Source organism: Tetrao urogallus, assembly GCF_951394365.1.
Source record: "Tetrao urogallus genome assembly, chromosome: Z".
Taxonomy (NCBI): Eukaryota; Metazoa; Chordata; class Aves; order Galliformes; family Phasianidae; genus Tetrao; species Tetrao urogallus.
Genome location: NC_136816.1, coordinates 66,418,921 through 66,440,326, shown reverse-complemented (window position 1 = coordinate 66,440,326; position 21,406 = coordinate 66,418,921). Strand labels below are relative to the sequence as shown.

General features: G+C 42.2%; 1 protein-coding gene across 1 annotated transcript in view; it reads left to right on the top strand.

Moving 5' to 3' along the window:
* UNC13B (unc-13 homolog B) overlaps window positions 1-21,406 on the top strand; it is a gene marked incomplete at both ends in the record, with an annotated part of 204,421 nt that overhangs the window by 179,856 nt on the left and 3,159 nt on the right. Inside the window, 6 exons of the mRNA XM_079548344.1 lie at window positions 1,438-1,590; window positions 3,491-3,614; window positions 10,856-10,912; window positions 15,656-15,736; window positions 16,129-16,276; window positions 19,045-19,101. Coding sequence (XP_079404470.1) covers window positions 1,438-1,590; window positions 3,491-3,614; window positions 10,856-10,912; window positions 15,656-15,736; window positions 16,129-16,276; window positions 19,045-19,101 — 620 coding nt within the window. The remainder of the gene's footprint in view (window positions 1-1,437; window positions 1,591-3,490; window positions 3,615-10,855; window positions 10,913-15,655; window positions 15,737-16,128; window positions 16,277-19,044; window positions 19,102-21,406) is intronic.

Sequence of the window (21,406 nt, the reverse complement as noted above, 5' to 3'; positions counted from 1 at the left end):
CACCTTGCCACCTTTGTGCTGAGAGAGGGCTATGTCTACAAACAGAAGCATTTTGTGCTTTAAAGGATTTCAACAGAGAAAGGGAAACTTGAAAGGGCTCGTGCTTCATGCAAGGCTAGCTGCTGTTTTGTTCTTGGAAGTGACAGGAGTGAGGAAAGGAATTCCTGCGGGAGTGGGGGAGCAGAGGGCCCTGTCTGACTGCAGAGGTTAGGCTGGTTTAACTCACTGCTGCCAAGGGCTCCTGTCAACCTGTATGTGTGTAAGAGCTTCGGGTAAGCCGTTGCCACAGTAACTGTTTCACCATTTTTCGTAATTGGTGATAATTTTGCCCCGCATTAACTTTTACTTTTGAAAAAAATCATTTATTTTTTAATTCCCTGGCAGGGGGCTTGCGGTGTCTTCAAGCAAGGGTTTCACAGCCAGTGCGCTGTTTGGAAGAATTGTGGTATGAGATTACCCTGTAACAGAATAAGGGCTGCCAGCAGTACAGGGGATTGTTGGTACTGTTATATTTGATGTGGCTTACTCTTCTGGTTAAGCTGTTGTAGCCACAACTGGTTGCTGCAAGCTCCTGTCTGTTGGAGAAGGGAAGATGGAAGGGGAGGCTGCATGCAGAGAACACGCCATCAGTCTGGAATTGCTCCAGGGAGATGAAGGTTGGAAGTGAAGCAGAAATGCCACAAGACTGGAGAGTGGCACTGCAGGAAAAGGAAGAGGTGATAGGCTGGGAAGGAAGGTTAGAGCCACATGGCAGAGGGAGTTTTATGCTGGGACCCAATACATGGGTGCCCTAATGAGTCACACAGGAGTTCGTGCCACTTACATAAAGCAGGTGTTTCTGCTCTTAAATCTTTGCCTGAGCTACTAGCACTGGTTTCTCCTCCTTGATGCAAGCTTCTGTGCCTTTAGTGGATAACTAAATGTCATGTCTGTGGTTAGAAATTGTTCTTTAAAATGTCATAGTGTTTCCTTTTATTCTCTGAGTGGATATGTTGATGGTTCTGTTGTGCTATTCATCATATTTAACCACTGTATTATTTCATTTTGAACCTCTTCTGTGCAGTAAAAGATAGAAAGGTAGCTGTGCTTTATGTATGCCTCTTGCATGTCGATGAGCACAGCGTGCTCATTGTGCAACTGAGCCCCACATCCCAGTTTGACATTTTGGTATAGCACAGCCTGTATGGCAGTGGACTGGTTTCCATCAGTACCTGCTTTCAGGCTGCCTCTGTGATCTTCAAGACTTTGGATGGGTCATGACGAACTGGATAGCATGCCTCTTGGCAACAGATATTAGTAAGTAAATAAAGAGCAGATCTCAGAGAGGAAGAGTGTATAACTGAGTGCCTAGTTTATGGACTTGCAATATTTTCCTTTATGTACCAGTGGCAAGATCTGCTATTGATAATCTTGGTTTTGCTTCTCTTACCTGCCCAGCTTTCAGGCTCGTATTGATGAATGTGTCAAGCAGATGTCTGATATCCTCTGTCAAGTGAAAGGGACAGGAAATGTTCCTGCAAATGCCAGAAACACGGTTGCACAAGATGCAGATAATGTCCTGAGGCCATTAATGGATTTCCTGGATGGAAAGTGAGTGCTCAGATACATGTTACACATACATTACATCAGATTGGGAATGCGGTGGGGGAAGGAAGAATAGCTCCACATTCTTGAGCTGCTCTTGAGTTGTCCAGCCTGTGAATTCTCAGGAAAGATTAATGGTTTTTCTTCCCATATCTGTCTTTTTCTCATGCCATGGATAATCTCTTCAATCTACATTCAGTGCCATATCTCACCCTCATTTCCCTTTCTCCCTCTGGCAGTTATAGCAATCAGCAAAATGCACTGCTGATCAGGTAGTGGAAAAGAGTGATGCACACCGTAAACTCTACATGTATCTCCTATACAAACTACTCTAAAGCCAATTAGCAAGCATGCTGCAATGCTTACTGGATATATGCACAGCCTGTTATTCAATAGCCAGTGCTGTTCTGACTATAAAATACACTTCTGAACTAGGTGATGTACACAAGCTTTCTGCAGATCAAGCTTGACTCAGATGAACTGTAGATCCATTGCTTTAATTAACTGTTGCCATTAACACAATGCAACATTATTCAGTTGTTCAGGGACTTTCTGTTGCTATCTGCACATAATTCTTAACAGCTCTCAGTCCACCAAAGGATATTTTTTCTCTTAGTACGAAGTTAAACTTCCTGTTGTTGCACAGCAGTTCTTTATTTTGAAAGGTGTGGCCTGATATTTTCCTATCAAATGCTGTGAGAGAAATGAAAACCTACACGTTTAAAATAATAAGTTTGTTGTTTTTTTAATTCATCATCTCATCTTTTTTTTTCTCTTTTCTTTTTTTGTTACCATGTGGTAATTGACCCTTTGCAGCAAGCATTTATCTAGGAGCCCTCTCTTTTGAGCATTTTCCCTGTATGCCTTCACTGATCCTCAGCAGATGCCTTCCTTTGAATCAGAGGAAGCTTAGGGTGCTACAGACTTTTCATATAACCATGGCACAAGTCATAGTCTAAGCCTGGAGTATATTCTTCCCTGTTCTGTAGAAGGAAAATCATTTTTGTTGCCTCCAGCATCCTACCGACATCAATCTTGTTCCTATTTGGTTTCACTCGTTTACAAACTGGCTGTGGGTAAAATAGGAAATCTATGTTACATTCTGTAGAAGAGCTGGCTACCATCTGTGCACTGTTAGTGGCTGCAGAGTTCCTCCTTTATAGCTCTCCCAGTGTGGTTACAAAATGCCATTGGAAGTGATTGTTGGGCTTCAAAGAAAATCTTATGTTTCTTGGCCTTTTTGGTAGCCTGCACAGTAGTAAAGGAGGAATCCACAGAGAGATAAAGTATTCTGCTTTATATGAAAAATAATAGACACATGGTAGGTGATTGCTGATGAATCCAGTTGCAACAATATTTAGATTAGTCCTGTCATTGCTCTGAGGTGGTTTTCATTTAAGGACTTCAACTGCTATCAAAGGCAGAAACTTCTGCAGTAACAGTATGCATATTAGTATGGGCAGTATTCATCCAGTTATTCAATAAGGATCGTAATAATGAACCCATGAAGATATAAACCCATTATTTTGTATTTGTATATTTTTTTCCTTTTTACTCTGTAAGCCCCACGCAGCAGGAAGTTCCTTAAGAGGAATCAGCTTGGTTGTGCCTGTTATGGATGAGAGTATTCCAAATAGCAATTTAGTGATATCCTGCATAATCTGCAGGTCCATAAACAGAAATTGCTAAGATCAAAGATGTCAGTAATCCTAATGGCTTTAGCCCTAGAGCTCCAAGAACGAAGACATACTGTACTTTATGAAAAAGGAAGATTTTTTTTTATTTACCTCTAGAGCAATTGTTATGAAAAACTGCATTGGGTGGGACACTGGTTCTCCCGTACACATCTCCTTATTCCTTGCAAATTGCATTTTGAATTTACTCATTTCTTGCTCTCTCCCCACAGCCTGACACTGTTTGCAACTGTGTGTGAAAAGACAGTGCTAAAACGGGTGCTGAAAGAGCTCTGGAGGGTGGTAATGAATACCATGGAGAAGCTGATTGTGCTGCCTCCTCTTACAGACCATACGGTAAAGCATTTTCTCCTTCCTGACTCATAGCAGAAAGTGTTGCCATTCCACGTGTAACTCAGCTCCTTGCCTAATGAGTCATCTGTCCAGGTAAATTTGTCTGCACGGAGACTGGTCTAGGATGGAAAAACACATCTATTGAAGTAAGAGAGCAGCTCTATTTATAGTGGGTTAGCAAGATGCAGAGCACACTATAGAAAGAAAAAAACAAAAAAACAATTCAATATCCATGATCTAACAGGAGTCGCCAATTATATCAACTCAGATTGATTTGTAGTCCCTTAGAGAAAACTGTGTAAGAGGGCTTACTTGGCAGTTAGTGTTGGCTTCATGGCATTAGAACAATGCCTGTAAACACTTTGCGTAATTATTGTCATGCATTGGTCAGGTGTTCCTCTGCATAAAAGTGGTTAATTTAGCATTGTTTTTTAATTACATATTCCATGGTGTTTTAACATCAGTATGGGCTGGCATGGTTTCTCTATCTCTGAAGTTGGGGAACTGGAAGTGTGTCCAGTTTTCCTTCAAAGCGGTCTTTTATGTAATTGTTCAGCTGTGTGGACTTGCTGAATGAATGTGTGTCATTAATGTGGGGACGTTTTTTAGCAATGAAAGATTAACCTCTTTCCCAATTCTGAGAAACCACAGCAATCAATTAATGTCAGTCATGCACACCCAGCTGCTCTGGAGATGACACTCAGTTGTAGGCAGTGTAAAGTTTGAACCATAACCTCATTATCTGGAAATGATCCAGGACTTCTTTTCATCTGTTTTGGAGAGAACTTGTGGTCTGTGACTAATTAATGCTAATTTATTTCATCCCAGTAGTGAATAGAACAATAGTGGTTTTCACTATTTAGCAGTTGCCTAAATAATTTGAGTGGATTTCTTGGGTTGCAGCATGTAGATTAATGATGCAAACCTGCAACTTGCAGTAAGGATGTTTTGCTCTGAGAGCACCGTTGCGTCTGGCCTCGATGATGATGAGTTTAAACAGAACCACCGAGATACGGTGCTGTCATCCTTGCTAAGCACAAGATCAGTGTGAGGCATAAATTTGCTAAAGACTGTTTGCTCCGAGCTCAGGTTAGGAGTGATCATCTGTTTTTCTTTTCAATCCAGAAAAGAAGAAAAAATGATGAAGAAGATGAAATTTATTTCTTTCTGTTGAACTGCTTTAAGAAGCAGTCTTTAGAGGGAACGGGGTCTCAGCAATATAACTCATTCTCCTCCCAGCCCTCGGCAGGAGAAAGTCCTGATGATACCTCTGTGTATTCAGTAGGCCCCTGGTTTCGGGCTCCTCCAAGAACACTTCCACAGACCTTAAGTGGAGAGGATGTTCGTGGTTGAAAGAGTCCCTTTTCTGGAATATTTAATTTCTCTCTTTTCTGTAAACTTGCTAGAGATGTGGTATGTTTCTGATAGTGGTCACAGAAGGCATTCTCAGGTAGAAGGTCCTCTACACACTGCAGTATCTCTAACTTTGTGTGAGTCGGTCACTGCAAGGTGCTTTAGTGCCTGCTGTTCTCCAGTCCTATCTGTTCCATGTAAATTAGTTTAGCATGGGGAAGATGACCTGATCTTTTCCCTTCCACTCTGAGCTGCTTTTGAAAGATTTTCTGTAGGGTGGGGCTCAGATGAGACAGCATGCAGCTACTGTGTGTGAGTGATGCAGTGCAGATAGGGCACTTGGTAGCCTGGCACTGATGGACTGAGATGGCAGGTGCCTTAATGACTTTCAGATGACTGGCTTCTGCCTCTCTGGGTATTGACTGGTGGTGTGTTGTGAGATTAGTAGCAACATGATCTCCTGTAATTCACGGAGCACTTCATGCCTCGCTTGTTTTAAGTAAAGATCAACATTTAATTAAACACTCTCTGTCTTGGGTGAGTGGATATGCAAACATAGCTATCTGGGAATCCTGATTTTGAAGTTCAGCACACAGCTCTTGGGGATATTAACAGATTAGAGTTATATTTCTTTCTCTCTCCCTTGGAACAAAGCGGTAGTTTCATCAGTGACTGGTGAGGTCAATGAGGAGTTGCTTAATTCACACACAAATGATTCCTCCAAAGTCTGCCTTTATTTACTTCACACGGCACATTGTGGCCGTTCATGTGATACTCCACTGCTCGCTCCTGCTGTGCTTTTCCCAACTCGTCAGACTTTTCTTCACTAAATGAATACATGGTGCAGGATAAAAACAAATTTTCCTTAAGCTGCAGACAGATTTTACATATGACTTCCAAACTGACTGTTCTTTAGGTTTCCCTGTGAATAGTCCAAAGCGATTCTTGGAGGAGAGTGTAGAGCTTTTTAAGAGCTTTTCTGAGACTTTCTAAGCTTGTATTAGTTTAAATCAAACCTCTCCCTTGTGCTTGCTAGGTTCAAAAGAATCCAGGGCTGTCTTGGTGGGGAGAAAAAGCTTTCTTAGCCTTCAGTAAAATGATGGTCAGTGACCTGCACATGTATTCAGACCTTTGTACCTAGAGGATGTTATTTCCTCTTCTTCATTTCCTCTTTTAAACCTATTCCCTCCGTGTTTAGTATGCTGTGGCACCTAAAAGAGTTTGATTTCTGATAGGTTGGTGAAGCTTTTTTAAATGAACTTAAATGCTGCTAACAAAGGGGCAGGTCTCATTGTTGCTGAATATAGAAGATAAAAGATTTAAGAAAGGAATGTACAACGTCAGATAAAACTTCCTTGCATTAATGTGTCTCAGAAAATAAGCCCAAATAATGATATGTTTTCCAAGAAAGGACTGAAATTCAAAAGACAGTAGGCTTTTGTTTCCTAACTTTGTCAACGGAGCAGTAGCAGAGCTAAAGTGTGATAGTTGGAGTCTCTGGGAATATAAATCAGTACAGTTCCTTTGGCTTCTAGCAATTAGGCTTGAATCAGTTGATGATCTCTTTCCAAATGCTTTTACTGGGGAAAAAAACACAGATCTTTAACAGGAAATTCAAAATCTCCATGTTGCAGACTGTGGACCTGTTTCAGATTTCCAAAAAAGTTTAAGAAGGTAAAATTAATGATGCGGAAGGGACCTGGAAAACTAATGCTGTCCAAGGTCTGTCCTCTTTCCAGCTGTATTTGTCAAAAGCTAAGCAGAAGCAATTCACAGGAGTCTTAATTATCCCTCGTCTTCTGTCCTTGACATTTGAATCAATCCTGTTGTGAGCAGTTTCTCTCAAAAGTACACAATATCTAAGCATAGTCGCCTTATTTCCCTATAGCTGCACCTGGAATAAATGCTGTCTATGAAACTTTGCAATATGTTTTCCATGAATAACTAATAACTTCTTGAGCGTCTTGTTTACAAGAATACCACTTGGCAGAGAAAGCAGCTGTCCGGTTTTTCATTAGGCTTTTCCAGCACTGATGACAAACGGCACGGCAGTAAAATAACTTCTCCTTGCAGACACATTGACAGAGATTGGCACTGATTGATGAGGATTAGCAAAATGGGCAAGAAGCGCCGCAAAGCAGTTATCTGAGCAGCTTTGTTCCTTGAAGCGTAGCGCGTCACTGGGTATTGCTCAGTGTTACTGACCTGCCCTCTTTTGAAGCCTGCAGCAGGCAGGCTACGTGCCTAGGCTAGTTAATGTTGCTGAAATATATATATAAAGATTAAGAATCCAATGAAAACTGGAAAGACTGGATCAAGAAATGTTAACATTAGTGTATCTTGGAGCTACTTCAATTTTTCAAAGTCCGGGTTGTAAAAAAAAAAAAAAAAAAAAGCAATTGTTAATTGTTTTTCTGGTTGGTCCCCAGTCTTCAATACCTTGAGTTTTAAGACCACAAGCCTTATGATCAGTCTCACTGAATAGCTGATGTGTCTGACAGCATTCAATACTGGGTACCAAAGCACTGTTTGAAGCTGTGTTCCTTGGATAATCTGGTGTGTCCCAAAGTGAAATCTCTGTTTGTGTCTCTCTGAATGCAGTTATGTCCTATTTTCCTTGTTGGAAATACAGGAAAATTTGAGAGTTGTTTTTAGAATTCCTGTAAGGTACTGGCATCAAGTTAAGCTCCTTGTCTAATTTCAAAAGCTTTCACTTATGGATGCATTAGCTATCCTTGCCTACACCTTTTTCCCTTAAGAGTTATGAATTTAATCAGTTACCAAGAGCTTCTGTTTAGCTATAAAGTGAATAATGTTCACTCTGTATTGATTTCTATTCAAACATAAAAGGCTGATGATCAGTGAGGGCCAGGTGAGGGTTATGGTGAGAGCAATTTAATAGGGTGTCTGAATTCAGGTCACGGAATCACAGAGTTTGAGCAATTTCAGAAGGTGGCAAAACTAAAGAAAAAAGCATCTCATTTAGAAATTCAATTCTAGACTGTTGTAAAGAGAAGAGGGTGTCCAGTGTCCCTAGAGCAGAGCTCAGTTTCCCTTTATTACTGCTGTAAGCTGGTCACGCTTTTCTTCTGTACAAAGATACCTGCTCTTTCCACTGGCAGATATGAAGAAGGTTTTTTGCTCAGGGGAACGCATCAGTGAGGCTGATCTTAAGTTCAATCCAAAGGAAAAAAAAAATACTTTTAACAGTCATTTTTGCAACAGAACCTAATTCCTGCTCCACAGAGCACTGAGTTAAAAGGCATCAAATGAATACTGAAGAAGTCATCAACTACGAAGGCAAACTGGTTGGCATAAACAGGCACAAAGGGCCATGTAATAATTCTGGTCTTGCATCTTGCTGAGTTTAAATTCCAGGGATATGGGATGAGCAGTGTTCACGTCAGTTGTGGTTAAGTGAAGGGTGAAAGATTGTTGAGATAAGAAAGGATAGCAGAGGAGAGAGAAGAAGGACTGTAGAATGGAGAACTGCATATACTGGAGACCTTTGGGTAAATATGGTCCATAGAGAGCCAGCAGACCCCAGAGATGAGCTTTGTATTCTCTGAATGCTTTCCCAAGAGAAACATCCAACTGTGTACGAAGTGCTACCCAACAATGTGTCTGATTGTCCCTGAAATCTTATTTCTGGCATTCAGCTGGGAAACCCCCAGGTGATACCTCTGATAACATTTATATGTATCACAGAATCACAGAATGGCCCGGGTTGGAAGGGACCTCAAGGATTACGAATCTCCAACCCTCCTGCCACAGGCAGGGCCACCAACCTCCCCATTTAATACCAGACCAGGCTGCCCAGGGCCCCATCCAACCTGGCCTTGAACACCTCCAGGGACGGGGCATCCACAACCTCTCTGGGCAGCCTGTTCCAGCACCTCACCACTCTCTCTGTAAAGAACTTCCCCCTGACATCCAACCTAAATTCTTCCCTCCCTCAACTTAAAACCATTTCCCCTTGTCCTGCTGTTATCTACCCTTTCAAAAGTTGATTCCCCTCATGTTTGCAGGCTCCCTTTAGGTACTGAAAGGCTGCAATGAGGTCACCCCGCAGCCTTCTTTTCTCCAGGCTGAACAAGCCCAGCTCCCTCAGCCTGTCTTCATAGGGGAGATGCTGCAGCCCCCTGATCATCTGCGTGGCTCTCCTCTGGACCCTCTCCAACAGCTCTCTGTCTTTCTTGTACTGGGGGCTCCAGACCTGGACACAGTACGCCAGATGGAGCCTCACAAGAGCAGAGTAAAGAGGGACAGTCACCCCCCTGTCCCTGCTGGCCACCCCTCTTCTGATGGAGCCCAGGATAACACTTGCTTTCCAAGCTGTAATCACACCCTGCTAGCTCATGTTGAGGACCTGTTGACCCCCAGGTCCTTCTCTGCAGGGCTGCTCTCAAGGACTGCTCCTTCCAGTCTGTATGGATGCCTGGGATTCCTCCAGCCCAAGTGCAAAACCTTGCTCTTTGCTGTGTTGAACTTCATTAAGTTCACCCAGGCCCACCTTTCCAGCCTGTCGAGGGCCCTCTGAGTGACATCCCTTCCTTCCACCGTGCCAACCACACTACTCAGCTTGGTGTCATCAGCAAACTTGCTGAGGGTGCACTAATTTCATCATCGATGCCAGCGATAAAGACGTTAAGAGCACCAGTCCCAAGACAGACCACTTTTAATATACTTTTAATGGTAGCCTCTAATAACTCATTACAAGCTGAGGAGAGCCAAAGATTGTCACTGAGAGATCTCCCCTGACATACCTCAGGCTTTTCTGAGACAGATGATGAAAATGACATTAAAGAAGGAAAGAGCCTGTAGCTTCATGGGGAAGCCCAAATCTTGCTAGCCACAGAGGGCTGAAGTGGAGAAGAAAGTTTCACAATATGATGGATACACAATTAGTGGCCTGAGTTACAGTAGGCTAGGGTTTTATTCTGAATGAAGAAATGGGCAGCTGTGACTTCATTAGAAAAAGGCAGATCAATGAAAGAGATCAAAATGGAAGAAAATAAATCTCAGTGAACCTCATAAAACATGTCTGGGAAGGAGGCTAGAGAATTAGTTTGATTGCTTTTGTCTTTCTCATTTCATATTTGGCTTAAGTTCCCAGGCAAAAGAGGTATTTATTATACAACAGAGAAATGTTGTGATGGTGGAAAGGAAAAATATTTCTATTGTAACTATTGCAGGGAAAATATTTCAAAGCTTTATTTTATCAGTGTGTAAGTGACTAAAAGCAAAATTTCCTGTCTTTGGGATTTATCATCATTTTTTGTTTCTTCATTGGTCATACAATATCAGTAAGCCACAGTGGGGAAGAAGAGCCATTGCCAGTTTTTGACATATGAAGGAGATGCTGTAACATACTCTGCCTCATCTGGAAACTGTTCAGATCTAGTTTTGCTTCTGACCTGATACATTCTTAACCCCTTTCATCACTGATCGGGCTGCACTTTCCTAGAGAGATTGTCATCAATTGTATATCACTGCTTAAACTGATGTTACCCAGTGCTTATCTACATGTATTTAGATGACTTGAACTCTAGAGGAGTGCCTGGAGGTAAAGCCAGTACACTGCCTTCCCTAAAACCAGTGAAGCCCTGTGCAATAGGGTGCATCCTATTTAAATGTATGGCTGCTGAAGCAAGAGTAAACCAGTTAGCAGAATGTCGTGCTCTGATGTAGATCTGGATTTGGCATCTGCAGAAATGCCAGGTCTTATACTAGATAATATAATAACAAGAAGGATTGTTGAGATAGGCCTTGGGGTTGTTATGTAAAGTTCTGTCTGGGAACTGGTTTGGCTTGCTCAAAGAAAAAGTATGCAAATCTTGTGTATAATGTTTTTTTCCCTCCTTTTTTTTCCTACCTTCTTGCAATCATAGGGCACACAGTTGATTTTCAGTGCTGCTAAAGAGCTGGGACACTTGTCAAAGTTGAAGGTATTGTGTGTGGTCTGTGTTAATGTCGTTGTGTTTGAGCATGGAAGTGTAGTAGTGAGTAGCATGGCTTGTGCTTCCAGTGGTTTGTGACTTGTGAACTTGTGAACACTTACAGAGAAATGCTTTCTTCTAAATGCCTTAAATGTTCATTTAAATACATCCTGCTAACATTAGCATCGTGTTTATATTAACTGCTCAATTTTATTCTGCGTTTAATAGTAAAGTAGTTTATCTCTTACAGGCAGAGGTCAATTTGATTTATCTATTCAAAATGGAAAAAAGTAGAGATTTTGATATCTGACCAGTTCCTCTGTGTCTCTTGTGTAAAAGGGAGTCCCTTGTATGATCCTGATAATGAGCTATCAGTAGGAAAGATACTTGCGGTAGCTATTGATGAATTATATACAAAAATAACTGTTCCTTATGGAACAGAGCCTGTGTCTGTAAATTCTATCTGTGTGGGCTCTCTTTACAGGCAAATGGCAGTTAGCATGAAGGCTGTGTTGATGTGTTTTGACACCGCATGACGTGACAGTGCAGGGCACGAGCATTACTAAGTGCACGCCACCTCATTGTAAGCCATTGCCAGTAGTCACAACAGGAGTGGTATGAAATCAGCGATGCCTTACAAGAATCTATTTGTCCTGTGTTGTGGCTTGACTTGTGATATGAAGCAGATACGGTGCAAGAGAAAGTCTAAATCTCAAGTCACAGCTCACAGATTGTGCAGATAGGAAGATGACAGTGTCTTGGAGGGTGATCAGGAAGAACTTCCCATGGCGAGAGCATTCTTCTAAGTGATCAGTTCAGTTCCAAAATACATTCATCTCTTCCCATTGTGTTTTGTCTCATGCCTTTATTATATGCCTTTATTACATTAGCTTTTATTTAACTATCTATTTCCCTAGCCCAGCAGTCACATTGTATGTGTTTGTGATTCAGGACTGTATGCAGTTCATTTAAGGTAGTGCTTATTAGAAGTCCTAGGAAGGATCTGGACATGCATGTCTCATTACACAGAATCACAGAGTTGTAGGGGTAGGAAGGGACCTCTGGAGATCATGTATCTGGAGATCTCCTTCTACAGCAGGAGCCTACAAATTGCACAGGTAAGCATCCTGGCAGGTTTTGAATATCTCCAAAAAAGGAGATTCCACAACCTCCCTGGACAGTCTATTCCAGTGCTCTGTAACCTCCAAAGTGAAGAAGTTAGATTGGTTAGAAGTTTGGAGAGAATTCTTTTCTTGGAGAGCAGCAGTGAGGCGCTGGTGCTGCTGCCAAGAGAGCTGTGGTGCCCCATCCCTGGAGGTGCTCAAGGATGGGCTGGATGGGGCCCTGAGGAGGTGAGTAGGTGGGAGCAACCAGCCCACGGCAGGAGCATGGAAATGTATGGGCGTTAAGGTCTCTTCCAACCCAAGCCATCCTATGATTGTATGCACGAGGGGCTTTTTTTTTTTGAGACTGTAATAAAAGAGTTAACAAACTGTTCAGGTGTGGCTCTCAAGGGAATAGCTGACATCTACCACTTTTGCTGGGGACTGCTAGCTTGTCCTCCCTGGTGACATGGTGGCTCTTGAGGATTGTACCACCTCCACTGTTCCTGCTTCAAAGAAAGCAAAAACTCCCATGGGAGAAATGAACAGAGAGGAGCTTTGTACCTAGGCTGGGAGAGTGGGAACTGGAATGCAGCCTCCAAATGCAACCCCCTCTTCCCATGAGTATCCCTTTCTCCTTTCAAAAACAGCAGGGTGAGTGCCCAACATGCAGAAAAGAAGCCCTCCCTGCTGTCTTAATGGACTTCTGGTTTCAAAGGACAAGCTGGATTCTCCCTGTTACTCCCCCCAGGTCACCAGGACAAGTTTTTGCAGACAGCTATGAGTTCTTGTGCCTCTGTGTTCTCAGACATAGTCACTGCCATTCACTGTTATCTTTTACTTCCTCCCAATCTCCTCTTTACTGGAATTTTTAAGATACACAGAGTGCCTTTTGCCAGGAATGAGCTGGAAGTTTTTCTGTTTCCATTTGCACTGGTCAGACCGAGGCCAGCTCTCAACAGCAGCCTGTCTTTGGCTAGAGTTACTATAAAGCTTATCTTTGCTAACTCTGAACTCCATTTTTAGAAATGCATATACTCATGGAAATCAGGCAAGCCCTGGTTGGTTTTTGAGCCTTTATTTACATATCCATATATAGAATTAGAGCACAGGTGCGTGAGATTTTATTTGTGGCATCAAGGCTGTATGCAGACATGAAAGCGCCATACCACTTGAATTCTGAGGACCTTTTGTTCAGACAGATGGTGTGAGCTGACATTGTGTCCAAAAATTTCCCGAGGAGTGAAGGAGTTAAGAAGATGTAAATTGTTTGGGTCTGCATAACCATCATGGATTTTCTGTTTTTACAGGCATGTACAAGCTAGCAGAGAAGGCATGAATAAATAGCTACTCAGAGTCCTTCTCTTGTCTGTTTTGCCATTTCACTAAAAGCCTGAGAAAATTATAACACGGATTTTAAGCCTTTAGTTGTCTTAAATAGAACAGTAGGAAAAGATCCCCATTGAATCATATTAGTCAGCTGAAAGCTGAGACTGGCAGACCTGATCAGCACAGACTCCTGTCCGGGTGAAAAAACAATTTCCCAGTGTATTTTCAAACGCTTGGAAAACCAACCGTAAAACTGGCACCTTGGAGCCAGATACCTGCCTCCCATTTGTTATCCAGGTCTTTCCACTCTGCTTTGGTGCAAGCGAAACTGCTCCTGCTGCCTGTCCCACACAGCCAGAAGCTAGAGCAGGAAGCGGGGCAGCCTCTTCCACTTTGCAAAACCAAGCTCTGACTGCGGAGGTTTTTTTAAGAATAGTTGTGCACAGTACACCAGTGAATATGAGAGACGAGGACAAGATTTTGATGACTTCCACTGGTAGTTACACAGTGATTTGATGTAAATATTTGTGGTCTGCTCCTCTCTCTCAAACTGGAAAGTGCAGGGCAGCTCTGCAGAATACTTGATAGGAGCAGTGTAGGACGAGCAGAAGGCAGGCACACAGGGAAATGACATGGGCTCCTCTGTGTGTAGCTGTGAGCATTACCAGCCCCATCACTTGGATGTTTTTACATGATGTGTTGAAGTAAATGACACTGGGAAACTTTTAGAAAGCACTGATGTGTTGCTGCGCAGTGGCAGCACAGGCATAGTCCGGGTGACCTCTCTGAGTGGTAAAGAAGCTTGTTAGATGTTGAGGAGAAAAATGCCAGCCACCTGGTTTCTGTTTCAGACTTGGGTTATCTGGTGGGCAAACCCAGAAAGTCAATTCAACAGAAATGAAAATCACACTTTGGGCACCTCAATAAAATAGGACTCTGGAGAAGTAGCCTTGGGCTCTGCCTGATAGTGCACTTAATCAAACAGTCAGGAGATAAATGTTTTATCCTTTGTGTACTGAAGTGTGAAGCAACATCATCTTCAACTGAGTTACTTGAGAAGAGAGATGTGAGTGATGGCTCCCCAGAAGACAGTTTGTTTTAACAGAAGATTCATTGCAGCTTGTGGAACATGGTGCTGCTGCACTAGCTCTCCAGATCAGAAGCAGCTTGAGAATGGAAGGAGGCCTGTTGAGGCATCTCTACTATCAAGAAAGCACAGTACAAGCTTGTCTGTTTCCAGTTGCACTGGTCAGACCAAGGCCAGCCCTCAGCAGTAGCCCGTCTTGAGCAGCATCTTCTGTAAAGTTTAATGCAGCACTGTGCTGTGCTCAGACTCCATCAGGCTGCAGGAGATGGTGAAATGGGAGCACCACCATGTGACATGAGGAACTGCTAGGCTGCAGGATGCCCAGCAAGCTTGTCAGTGTGAAATGCATGCATGATGCTGCACTCTGGGCATGCTGGGCTCACAGACTGTTCAGAGGATGTGTCAAATATGCAAGGATGAACCTGCATATTTGTGTGATTTGCCTGCATATTTTTCATGAAAGCTTCAGCACCAAGGCTGCAGCCAGCTGACCTGATCCTCTGGAAGGTCAGACAGTGAGAGTTCGGGTTTGTGCATAGCTTTCACTTCCTAAAATGTGCAGGGTTTCCCTGACACTTCGACTAAACACCAGAGAAAATGAGCCTAGTGAAATGCCAAAATATGACAGTCAGGTAAGAGCCTAAGAGGAATATGCTCCCACTGCAGCAGAGAACATCCCTTCCCAAAGGGATTTATCTTTGCTGTTAGTGATGGTGGATTTCGTTAATGAGAACAACTTCATCTGTTAGTAGAGGTGCTTTCTAGAACACACTGCTTGTTTGTTTTTATTCCTGTACAAGAGTGATATGAGCACCTGTCAACATCTAACAACTTTTCCCTGGATCTGGTTCCCAGAATTACTTGCTTTGGGTAGTGTCTTAAGGTCTTTGTTGTGGATGCTCTGAAATGACTGGTAACAAGAAGACTCCTGTTTGTTTTTTACTTTAGAGACCAACTGATTGTTAAATTGTTACTTAACGTTTATCCAGGTCCTTTCCTTATTTTCTCTCTTCTCTGCCTACAAGAGAGGAATTATGCTTATTTTCAACTAAAGCTGTAATAAAAGATTCTGAGACATATCTTCTGTGATAAAAGATTCTGTATTCCATAAACGGCTGAGCTAATGCTGTGGCCATGTAGCCACAGCATGAATCCAGAGAGAGAGATGAGATTGGGATCTCTTCCTGTAGCATCTGGTGACATACTAATAGCAAATATAATGATTGTTTGCAGGATCATATGGTGAGAGAAGAAACCAGGAGCCTCACTCCCAAGCAGTGTGCTGTTTTGGATCTAGCACTGGATACTATCAAAGTAAGTGATTTCCATTTCTGTCCATGTCATTCCCTTGCTTCATTTGCAGTCCCATTTGGGAGGGGAGAGCCTGTTCCAGTTAGGAGATGGCAGGAGTCTGTTGCTGCTGTTCCAACCATTAAGCCATGAGTGATACTGCCACATTTGGGTAAGCCCAGACAGAGTTATGTGATGGATGCGTGCTGGGAGAGAGGATGTATTTATATTTAAGCATTTTGGAATAGGAAAGCCATGAGCAGTTGCTATCAGCTGGTCTAACAAGAGCTGGGCTCCCAATACAGAAGTGTTTTGTGAATTTTTCAGCTCTTTTCAATCCATAGTGCATAAATACTTGTTGCCTTTTACAATTCTTCCTCAGTATTTTTCCCTTGTTTATTCATTTTTACTTCTAGCAATATTTCCATGCTGGCGGGAATGGGCTGAAGAAAACCTTCTTGGAGAAGAGTCCCGACCTGCAGTCACTTCGATATGCTCTTTCTCTCTACACTCAGACCACAGACACTCTCATCAAAACTTTTGTCCAGACACAGACAGCTCAGGGTGAGACATTTATGCTGTTGGCAAAGTTGAATGGAGCGATCTGCCCTGTTCGTAATTGCTCAGTCTTGTATTGCCAGTTTGTAGAGTGCTGTTGGCAGTAACTTTTCTGGAAATGTGACAGTGCAGAGCTTTTGAAATGTGGAAGGAGGGAAAATGATTTATTTCCTGCACAACATTTACATTTTGAGAGAATAGAGGATATGTGAAACATACGTCCTGAGGGGCTTTGTGGTCTATTTTCTGCAGTTATCATATAGCAGTCACGTTTCTTGGATTCATGTGGGTGGGTAGTTTGGGGAAGTGAAATGCAAAGATATTGTACTGAGACTTAGAGTGGTGTGAGAGACCATTCCAGCAAGGCATCACCACAGAAGCTACTGGGTGCCTGTGTCACAGGCCAGATGCCAGCAGCCCAGTGCCATTCTGGCCGGTGCTGACTGACAGAATGTGGTGAATCACGGAGCACCATGCTGCTGTGCGAAGAGAAGAGTCCCTTTGGGAGTAACAACAGCACTGTCTTATCTGCAGCCACTACAGGGTATATGTTAGCTAGATGATAAGTCTCCACAAGTGGTAGTTGGCTGCTGGAATGGATCACTGGAGTTCCGTGGTTGCTGTCTGTGAATGCAGAGCAGTGCTGCTACTTCACTGATTCAGAAGTGGTACTTAGCTAATTGCCTCCATCTTTCATTGCTTTCAAAGAAGCGTCTTCAGATTGTTGAGTAGAATAATTTAATCCATCGTCATGCACCTTCACTGGTTGACTATGAATCTTCTTCTTATACTCAGAAATAGAGAACAGATGCTATTACAGGTTAGGTCAAAACTGAAACTGATGTTCTACTTTTTCAGGCTTCTTAGGTAGAAGCTGTGGCATTGGGCTATTATATCTCAGCAGCAATAATCAGAAAGCTCCACAGGAGATGTATTTTGCCATATTTTTGCCTGGCCTATAGTGTGTACTTTAACTTTTTCAAGCCTAACAGAGCTGGCGACCCCACAGACCATATCAACACTGCCAGCAAATCTTCACACTAAGTCAAGGCAGAATGACTCCCTACCTGACATACACTTCTCTGGTGTGAAAATGAAATTGCCTGGTACTGGCGTTCCTCTGTGCATTTTTTTAAGCAAGAAAAAAAAAAAAAAAAGTTTATTTTAAAGTGAAAAATAGTTGACTATCAGTTTTAGATGGTCCTGTGTACAGCCAGCAGTTGGACTCAGTGATCCTTAAGAGTCCCTTCCAACTCAGGGTATTCTATGATTCTAAATCATCCTTCCCTTTAGCAGCACAAACATATGATTGTGTAAGTTGAAGTACTCTTCATTAAGCATCAGAAGTTAACTCATGTATAGGTAGTCAGTACCTACATTGGAGAGAATGGTCCTGTACATGCATCCTAGCAGAGCAAGGATGACATCCAGTGGCCAGGCAGGTCAAACACTGTGCTGCATCACCGCGGGACTCAAGGAACTGCCTGCTCCCACTAGAGTTACACAAAACACTTTTTAACTAGGAACTTATGTACTGTGCTCAGTACATTTTCAATCATTGCTCCTCTATGGCAAACACTTCTTTATATATCTGAACCATGAACCGATACTAGTGTTTTAATTAGATTGTGTTATGATGTTGTAATGAGTCACAGGCTAAGGTTGTGTACAGCACTGCTGTTCTGCACTTCATGCTAGAGTCAGAAGGGTTTAAAGTCAGAAAAAGAAGATGTTGAAGCTGGAAAGTGGAAATTTTAAAGATATATGACGAAGAAATTTAATTCAGTGAATGATTTGACTATAAAATTCCAGTAAGGGCAAGTGTACAGCAGATACACAAAGGGAATTGGAAATAATCTAAGAGCAGTAGGATTATAGAGTTTCCACCAAAGAGTGTGTGAAAGCTTACAAAGAATTTAGCTCTGGTTTCAGTGTGCAAGAGGCATGTGCAACGAGGTCACACGTTCTTTCACATAGCTGACTGGTGACATTTGTTTGTGGCTTGTCTGAATCACTTTGGGAGGCAGCTATTGGGTGTGGTGAACCTCTGAGCTGGTCCAAATCAGCATCGTTCATATCAACAGGCTTGGGAGTGTGGGGCTCTGTTTAGAGAACAGAAGACTGGAGCTATACAATTGGTATATGTGGTATCAGTGATGATGCTGAGAAAGGTATGACTTTCTCCAGGGATTGAGGTTAGAGGAGGATATTACTTGTACGTGCTTCTGGGCAATCACAGTAAGTAGAATAGTTTGGAGATCACATATGCATCAGAGAGACAGAAGGACAGCACTGGTATTTACAGGTGATATCTGCCTTATAGATCTCTCTCTGGCTGATGTTTTCCCTTAAGCCAAGCATCTCACAAGCCTAAGAGTAGAAACAGCTGCATGCAGAGCTACTTAAATGCTTTGCTGCTAACTAAATACTTCACTGCTCAGTAGTTACACCTAGCAGTTTGTGAGTTGTCTTTTGCACTCCTTTTCTTATTGTTCCACAGTCTCTGGCACAATGCTTTGTTCTGCAGAGATGGATCAGAGCTTGTGGTTCAGTTTTGCCAGTATAAATTCTGGTTTTTTTACCCAGACAATCCCTTACTCGCAGACAGGCTTGCTCCTCAAAGCCTGTGATGGTACAGAAGATCTAAGAGAATGTTTGTTAAGAGCTAGAATGTTTGTCTTGCATTTGTTTAAGTGAAGCTACTAATTGGATTGTAATTCACGCTCTTCTCTCTTTATCCTCCTTGCTTCTTGCCTTTTGAATTCATGTCTCAGTGCATGATGGGAAAGGTATTAGGTTTACGGCTAACGAGGACGTTCTTCCTGATAAGGGTATGTTCCAGACTAATGTTGTTACCATAACAACATTAGCCAACTGCCTTGCTTTTGAAGCCGTCTTGCTCAGAACCTTTTCCAGAGACCCATTCCTAGTAGTTCTCTGTAGAAATGAACTGTCACAGAACGCTTGCATCCCACAGAGCCATGGGTTGTGCAGCGTAGAAGTTTGTACCTTGCCTGAGAACCTGTTCCAAAGCCTGAGACTTGTTTATGGGATATGAAATCTGTCTTTAAAATGGACTGCATTTTGAAAGATGATGCACATGTGTTTCTCTACTCTTTATCATGGCTGCGTGTTGCTATTTCAATTCTTGGACTTGCATGCTTGTGGTCTGCAGGGATGGTAATACATAGTTATGTTTGATATTCATTCAGAACTGTGGCCAAGCTTGAAACATGCGGCTTGAAGGGGGTAGATAAAGACTGCATCCTCAGGAGACCCCTAAATTAAGTCTTTTTGTTTTTCATCTCCCAGTTATTTTCTGCTATCCAAAGTCACATTTCATGAGCTCAGTTCTGCAGTTTCACCTTCCAGTATCACAGCATCACTTAACATGACAGTGAGTTAAGATTTAAATCTGCTTGCCACCAAATGTGCAAGCACATATATCTACACAGCTGTATGTGAGCAGAACTTTTACACTGCCTGCTATGGATATTTCTTAAGTAGTATGTGGTCTCTTATCAGTTAATATAAGTGGGTTTTTATTATGAAAAGATGGAAGTGAAGGCAGAAAAAAAGCACAAATCAATCTAAATTTTGTTTCCCTCAAGGATAAAGGGGTGATTCTGTTGTGATTCCTGAGAAGCATCAGCATCTCACTCGTAACCCACTAATGATTCTAAAGATTAGTAGAATGAAGACCTGTGTGTTTGGCAGCTGATGTTAATCAGATTATTCGGCCTGATGAAGTTGTTATGTAATTTTGGTAATCTTATCTATTCCCATAGAAAACACTGACTGTGATAGGCACAGTCGGGCAAGTCTGATGAGTGATTGGGCCCAGCATTTTTAAAGCCCTACGCTTCTGCTTACATACAGAAACACATCCCCTCCTGGGCGGGGATAAAGCGTGTGCTCAAGATGAAGTACAGCTGTTACAGCCTAAAGGCTGTCTGTTGAACTCAGGTCAGGAGTGAGAATCTAGCCCTAAGAGAATAATTTGAGGTTGTGTTATGTTTGTGCGTGCGGATACTTTCGCTTGAATATGAACGTGACTTTCACTGCCGGTGGTGCTGTGCCAAGTAATTCTCTTCAGAGAGCTGCACAGATGAGCTCTCAACCTCCTGTTTTTGAAAGGAGCGCTTTTGCTGCCTGCAGTCTGTTTTTGTAGAAGTTGACATCTTAGATCCATCTAATCAAAATGTTTGTTTAATGACATCCTTCAAGATCCTTGTCTTGAATTTCAATCAGACACGCCATTTATTTTTTTTTCCTCCACTTTGTAATGCATCTTAGTCTCAAAATTAACAAACTAACAGTGCTCTGCTTAGGTATCCAGTTAGCCCATAGGTATCCCTCTTACAACTGCATTGCTAATTGTCAAACTCATCAGACGCTAATCAAAGAGACAGGAAGATCAATCTCCCTATCTGATCAAAGAACTTAATTTTCCTTCTGCAAAGCAGTCTTTTTCTGTAATTTACATGACATCTCAGCTTCCCTACCAGATAAATGTTGTTTCCCCGTATGGTTGATTATTATAATTAAAAGTGAATATGTTGAAAACATCGTAATGCAAGAATTGCAAGGTTCATCTGATGTTCCCCTGCAGTTGGACCATGTTATGTTTTTCTCCATGAAAATACGTCTTGTTTTCTGCCTGCCTGATAGATGTAGGGAAATGAGTGTGCAAGTTGAATGCTTCTTTCTCATCCTCTTTGGTGTACAGCACTTAAGGGATTCTCATTACCCACTGAAGGGAAGCAGGTGGGGGCAGTCAGGGTAACAGCATTTATCTGCTATACTGCATGGAAACCTTGGAGGGTGAGACTGCATTATGGCTCAGTGCTAATTGCTAACATCTTTGTCTTTTTTTTCCCCTAAACTTGCCTTATATGTTCTCTTGTGCTTTTTTGGTTTCTTTTTTACTTGTTTTTTTTTTAATCCTTGTCCTTAATTCTGATGGGAATGCTGCTGCCGACCACTGGAATGCCTTGCATGTGTATACAATAGCTTGTCAGGAACTTCTGAAAATATTCTTGTTCTCTGAGAGGGCTCATTGTCGCTTAATATATTTTAGAATTCTTTATAGAGTGTGATTCTCATGGTGGAGTGCAAAGAAAGTTAGTGTTTATG